The sequence below is a fragment of the Myotis myotis genome, unplaced genomic scaffold (genome assembly GCF_014108235.1).
Source record: "Myotis myotis isolate mMyoMyo1 unplaced genomic scaffold, mMyoMyo1.p scaffold_m19_p_1, whole genome shotgun sequence".
Lineage (NCBI taxonomy): Eukaryota > Metazoa > Chordata > Mammalia > Chiroptera > Vespertilionidae > Myotis > Myotis myotis.
In genome coordinates, this window is record NW_023416313.1 from 3,462,383 (window position 1) to 3,468,981 (window position 6,599).

The 6,599-nt window shown below is 58.6% G+C and overlaps 1 protein-coding gene across 1 annotated transcript; it reads left to right on the plus strand.

The window, feature by feature from the left end:
- Nucleotides 1–460: 460 nt before the first annotated feature.
- On the plus strand, nt 461–5,411 carry CYTL1 (cytokine like 1). Its single transcript, XM_036297789.1, has 4 exons — nt 461–657; nt 2,524–2,568; nt 2,686–2,814; nt 4,491–5,411. Exons 1-4 carry the CDS (start codon nt 508–510, stop codon nt 4,572–4,574), a joined length of 408 nt encoding a protein of 135 aa, XP_036153682.1. The 5' UTR covers nt 461–507; the 3' UTR covers nt 4,575–5,411.
- Nucleotides 5,412–6,599: the final 1,188 nt, after the last annotated feature.

The window sequence follows — 6,599 nt, forward strand, 5'->3', positions numbered from 1 at the left end:
GTGACTGCCCCGAGTGCCCTGGCTGGTCAGTGTGGGTGGGCATTGGCCCCCAGCTGCCCGACCCCGAGCCCCAGATCTCTGGTGCTCAGTCCATCACTCTGGCCCTTTCCCTCCTCAGCTCTGTTCCCGAAATCAGCCAGCTCTCTAACCAGCCCCAGTCTGAGGCTGCCCACCTCTGGCTCTGATGAGCCTCCCCTCACCCACCTTTGCCTTCCTCTGTTCCCCCCTCCCCCCATCTGCCCGTCCTGCCATTTCAGGCAAAGCCACCGAGGAGCAGCTTCTACTGGAAGTTTGTGAAGGGCGCTTCCCTTCCAGGCATCCTGCACCCCCAGGCTGCCCCTCCTCTCCCAAAGGGGGGCCTGCAGGTCTGAAAGGATCCAGTGTCCCCAGCCAGGTGGGCGTGCCCGTGGCCTTGGCGGGCCCCACAGGAAATGGAGGCGTGGAGGACCACCCCCCTGCAGCCGCTTAAAGGGGTACGGCCTGGGGCTGCAGGAGGCCCTTTGCACCATGAGGCCCTGGCTGCTCCCGCTGCTGCTGCTGCTCCTGGCGGGGCCCCCGGCTGTGCGGCCTGCGCCCCCGACCTGCTACTCCCGGATGCTGGGCCTGAGCCGGGAGATCAGCCGGGACTTCCAGAGGCTGCAGGCCGCGGAGCCCTCGGTGAGTCCCCCGTCTGGCATGGGCCAGGGGGTCCGTGCAGACCCAGGTCCCCGAAGTTTGCTTTTGAATGAAAAAAAGTGCTGTTTTTCTTTTCTGGTCATTGTTCATCTTAAGGATATTTGTGTTTTATTCCCATCCTTTTAAATATGATACCAACGGTTTGTGCTTTAAGTACAAAGAAAAAAGTAACCAAAGACTTCACAATTGCTGCTTGTAGCTTGCTAGCAACTGTCAGCGGACCCATTGCGAAATGTGAAAAAGGAAGGAAAAACCTCCCAGTAAGTCTAGAACTCGGAGTAAAAGGGGGAGCAGGGAATGTGGCTGATTCATTCCCTTCCCCGGCCAGTGTGTTAGGGGGCGACTCCCAGAACTGCGCCCCTCCCCTACCTGCCGCGGGGCCTGGGGAGTCACTCAGCCCCTCATCAGTGTCCTGCTCTGGGAGAGGGGACGGCTGGGCACCCGCCCCCTCCCGGCAGCTGTGAGGGTTCGGGGAGTGACTCAGTGCAGCAGGCAGAGCAGGGCCGGCATGGGGCCCGGAGTGGCGGCCGCTGTTATCACTCTCTTCTAAGAGGAGGCCCCGCTCAGGTCAGGCCGAGGGGCTGCCAGGGCCGGGCCCGGGCTCCTGACTGCAGCGCAGGGCGAGATGAGGGGTAAACTCCATGAAAAGCTTTGGTAACATTGAAGTGCCCCTTTGTCACTTGTAAACACTTCCAATGCAGGGTGATGTTCCTCGGACGTGGGGTTTATGGTACCCTAGCACCTTCTTTGCATTTTCTTTTTAAAAAGTTAAGTAATGTTTACTTTTTCCTAATTATGAAAGTCATATACCTTGTAGAACGGTGGGAAAATGCAGAAAAGACAAAGAGAAAAAATATTACTGGCAATTCCTCCCCCTGGAGGTAGCTGCCGCCATAACATCCTGGAGGGTATTTCTGCTTTCGGCCTACGCAGGGGTGTTCAAGTGCTTGTGTAAGCGTGTGTGTGCGCCCATAAGTGTGCAAGTGTGTGTGTGTAAGTGCATGCATGCGTGTGTGGGTGTGCATGTGCGAGTGCGTGCATGCATCTGTGTGTGTGCACATGTATGTGCATGTGTGCGTGCATGCATGTGTATGTGTGTGAGCATATTGGGTCAAACAGCCCAGCAGTCTTGCAATTTACTTTTAAGTGACACCATCACATATATTAACGTTCTTTTGTAACAATGGACTGTTGTGTACTTGCTCCACAATTTATCCACAGATCCCTTGGTATTATTAGTATATATATAGAATGAACACCTTTATTGAATCTGATTTTAAAACATAAAAAATGTAGAGGCTCAGAACTGAAGCGATGGACGGAAGTGGAGAGGTTACATGTTCTAACTCTCTAATTTCACAACTGGGAAACTGAGTCACCTAGGAGAAGGAGATCTGCCCACGGTCACACAGGGAATTTCAAAGGGGTTCTGGTCCCATAAACCCCGCACTGGTAGAGCTGGACCGGAATCTGGGTTTAAAGTAAAAGACAGTGATACCGAGTATGCATACATAGGCAAATTCCAACAGTGTCTTGTATATATTGCAATATCTGGATTACAGTTATAGAACTTTAAACATAGGCATGTATGTATGTGTACTTGTGGGTGTGGCTACACACACACACACACGTATGCAGTTCCCTAACTCCTAGTTCATGGTGTGGAGCCTGCCCTCTGAGGTTGGGTCTGGAGGAAAGTGGCCACAGGACAAGGCAGTCCTGTGTGTCGGCATCAAGGCCGCCGGGACCTGGGCTGGGCTGGCGCGGGAGGGCTGGCAGGGAGCCTGCGGTGACCGGGCTGAGGGTGTGTCCCGTGGACATCACAGCGACGCGTCTCCCTTCCTGCAGGAGCTGTGTGTGATGTACCTGCCCCGGCTGTACCTGGACATCCACGTAAGAGGGGTGCCCCTGCCGGGGGAGGCGGGGGGGCGGGGTGGGGTTAGATCAGAGAAGAAGGTCCCTCTGGCTCCTGGCTTCTCCCACAAGACGCCCCCTGTCGTCCACTCCCAGAACTACTGCGTGCTGGCCAAGCTGCGGGACTTCGTGGCCTCGCCCCACTGCTGGCGAGTGGCCCCAGTGGACGCCCTGAAGGATAAAGTGCGGAAACTCTACACCATCATGAACTCCTTCTGCAGGAGGGTGAGTGACGTCACAGAAGCTCTTGGTCTAGTGTTGTCAGCGGAGACGTCTAGAGGAGGAGGGTGGGCCCTGGCCGGTGTGGCTCAGTGGATAGAGCGCCGGCCTATGGACTGAAGGGTCCTGGGTTCGATTCCTAATCAGGACACATACCCGGGTTGTGGGCTCAATCCCCAGTGGGGGATGTGCAGGAGGCAGACAATTAATTATTCTCTCTCATCATTGATGATTCTATCTCTCTCTCCCTCTCCCTTCCTCTTTAAAATCATAAAAATATATTTAAAAAAAAAAAAAGAAGAGGAGGGCTGGGAGGGGAGGGGACCAGGAGGAGGTAAAGTTTACGGAGTGCTTCCTGTTCACAAAGCCCTCCCACAACCATCGTTGCCCTTGGTAAGTGATGGGGACCAGGACAAGCCCCCGGCCTCCAGGAGCCCCACGTGGATGTGGGGACAGCACCCAGGACCCGGCACTAACCCTGTAAGACACACTCGGCTGGGAGCTGAACGGGGCAGGTGGGGAGAGGGCTGTGGAGTCCCCAAATCCTGGAGCCCCCTCCTGGGGTCAGAGGCGTGCGCTGTGACAGGGAGAAGAGGGAGGAGGCAGAAGAGGCAGGGACTGGCCCCGCTGAGATGCAGAAAGCATGGCCTTCGTGTGGTCCGAGGGGCAGAGGCTTTGGCCCAGACAGCCCTGAGCTCCTGTCTGCACCCCCTGCTTCCCGGATGGGCGTACCCCTCACCTCTCCAAGCCCAGTTTCCTATTAGTGCCCTGGGGACAGGACAGCGACTGTCCGAGGACCACGGAGGAGGACACTAACCGCACCCTGACTGTGTGCCGGTGCCGTGGCAACTCCCTGGGCCTAAGAACCGGGAGGGGCCTAAACGTGGAATTCTCAGCCACAGGCTGGCCCGGAGCAAGCTCCCAGGAAGCTAATAATTAGCAGTTAAGTTATAGTTTATGCATTTCCTGCCCATACCCATTTCCCCCCTCAGTCCCCTGTGTGTGTGTGGGGGGGGGGGCGGAGGGGGACGGCAGGAGTTAGGCATAAATAGCACAGTGAGTAGTGGTGTTACTGCCTCGATGGCACTTGAAGGTGAGCTCTGGCTGGTTTCCGTGGCGTCCCCGCAGCTGCTGCTCTGCACTTAAGGTTCATCCATCATGCACTTCCTCCCCATCTGTCCATCTGGTCAACCTGTGCATGCATGGATTCCACAAATCATTAAGAACATCTGAGATTCTATGGGAACGTGAAGACATAACTGGCTCTCCCTGGGAGGGTAAGACGGGAAGTTTTCAGCCAAAGGGAACAACTGAACAGTCTTTTTAAAAATATATATATATATACATACATATATATATATATATATATATATATATATATATATATATATTCATTGATTTCAGAGAGGAAGGGAGAGGGAGAGAGAGAAACATCAATGATGAGAGAGAATCATTGCTCAGCTGCCTCCTGCACGCCCCCCACTGGGGATCCAGCCCACAGCCCGGGCCTGTGCCCTGACCGGGAATCAAACCGTGACCTCCTGGTTCATAGGTTGATGCTCAACCACTGAGCCACGCCGGCCGGGCTACTGAACAGTCTTGGAGGGCAACCAGGGGTCTGTGTTCATGCCCGGGCCTGGCAGCCGCCCGCAGTGACAGTCCTGCTGGTGCGTCTCTTTCAGGACCTGGTGTTCCTGTCCGATGACTGCAGCGCCTTGGACTACCCCATCCCAGCCACCACGGTCCCGCCCGACCCGCAAGGCTGAGGCGGCTCAGCCCAGAGAGAGAGCGGGGCTGAAGGCGGTCAGCCGCCCGGGCACTGGGCTGAGTCCTTCCCCTCAGGGCTCCCGTTCGCTGTCGCATCCCACGCTGTCACACGCCTCTCCAGCGTGGGAAAGCAGGCTGGTGCCGACCCTGGAACTCCCTCGAGCCCGTTAGACCCCTGCTCCCCGCACCCGCTGGGCTGGCAGGCACTCAGGCGCACAGCGCAGGTGCACTTGGAAGGTGCGAGCCAGCTTCTCCTGGGAACAGCCGTGTGAGAACAAGCGAAATAACACGCGTGCTCGCGGTTCTCCTTGGAGGGGGTGGCGGTACCGCGTTTCTCTTTCTCCACGGGAACCTGCTTGCATTTAACCAAACTCCTGTTTCACACCTGCTCCTGCCATGAGCTCCCCCGAGCTGCTTGCATTGTGAGGAAGCGTTGCTGCCTGCATGTGTGCTAGCGAGGCCCGCAGTTACCGGGCGCGACGGGAGCCACTCCTCATTGAAAGGCGACCACACGCAAATAAAGACAATCCCTCCAGCGAGACGCGCGTCAGTGGCCTCAGTGCCTGTCTCCCGGTCTCCGAGAGCCGCTGCTCTCAGCCAGACGCCCTTCCCCCCCTTTCCCACTCGCCCATGCTCCTGGGACAGTCATCCGCCTGTGTGACTGTCCTCAAGGCGTCGGGAGGTGCTCCGGCTGGGTTGGGGACCCATGGGCGGGGTGGTGCCTGGTCCCGATTGCAAACATCGGTCCACGGAGTCCTCCTAACATGCCCAGGACGGCAGCGTAGGGGCCGGAGGCTCATGTCCATGAAGTAACTTGCCAAAGGTCCCCAGCCAGTGAGTGGGTGGAAGTCAGGGCCGCAAAGCCCATGGTCTTCCCGGGGCCCCCGCTGGGCCCTGCCGGGGCGGCTTGTTTCATGAAGACCTGAAACCCCCAAGAACAGCTCCGTGTGGGGGCTGGGCTGCTGAGAATCGTCACCTGGGACGTGGGGGTTCCTGCTTCTTTCACTCCCTCTGCACACAGGGCCACGCTGCTCCTCCTCGATCGCAGAAGCCTCTGGCTCCTCAGACGGAGGCTTCATCGGGGTTTTATTTTCGGTTCAGAAGCACGAGCCCACGGCGTCCCGGTACCGGCTCCCAGGCTGCGGGACCAGGCACCCCACGCGCTCCCACTGCCGCCCCTCCCGCCCCGTCCCCACAGAGCAAGGCCTCGCCCGCTGGGCACTTCCTGCAGCTCCACTCGGGATGAACGGGGACTTCTCCCGGGTCGGTGTTCGGCACAGGGCTGAGGCCCAGACACCCTCCGCCGGTGCTTGTGGACCCCAGAGAAATTACCGGGGGGATGGCTGTGAACGACGTGGGTGTGCCAGGATTTCACCCGTGGTAGCCGGCTGGTGACATTTACCGCCGCGTCCGTGTCCGTCCGCTGCCACCGGTGAAGCCGCCCCACTAAGTCCCATTAGCCTGCAGATGCCCCGGGGGCAGCCGGCCGGTGCTGCTGTTGTGCCCCCCCCCCCCCCCCCCCCCCCCCCCGCGCCAATGTCCCCAGCACAAGGTTTTACAGAGCGCAGGAAACGGAGAAAAGCCGGTGTGTATGGGGGCGGGTGTGCGCGAGCTGTGCGATCAGAATGCGAGCTGTGCACTGTCCGGCTCACGCCCAGAAGCAGTTTCCACGTCTTAGACCGAGGGGCTGGCCAGGCTCCCACAGTCTCAGTCGGCTTACAGAGGGCCTTCACATTGCCCACAGCGGGGAGGGGGGCTGGGGCCGGGGAGGGGCCGTGTTCCCGTTTACCCTACAGTCTCCAACCCCTCATTCGCCGCCACCGCCGCCGGTCTCTGTCACGCACCCTCCGACACACAGCGCGGGAGCACAGGCCACTGGTTTGGGAGCCCAGGGAGGAGGGACCACGCCTGCCTGCACCCAGCACCGTGCCGGAGGCTCACTCACTACACTGTGATGTTCATGGGCACCGGACACTGGACACTGCTCGCTGGGAGACCAAGGGAAGGCAACAGGTGAGGGCTTG

Bases quoted from the DNA above. Each gene is read 5' to 3' on its own strand.
- CYTL1 (XM_036297789.1), top strand. From the start codon at position 508: ATGAGGCCCTGGCTGCTCCCGCTGCTGCTGCTGCTCCTGGCGGGGCCC. The intron at 2,569-2,685 runs GTAAGAGGGGTG...GTCCACTCCCAG, and splicing joins GGCTGTACCTGGACATCCAC to AACTACTGCGTGCTGGCCAA. The intron at 2,815-4,490 runs GTGAGTGACGTC...CGTCTCTTTCAG, and splicing joins TGAACTCCTTCTGCAGGAGG to GACCTGGTGTTCCTGTCCGA.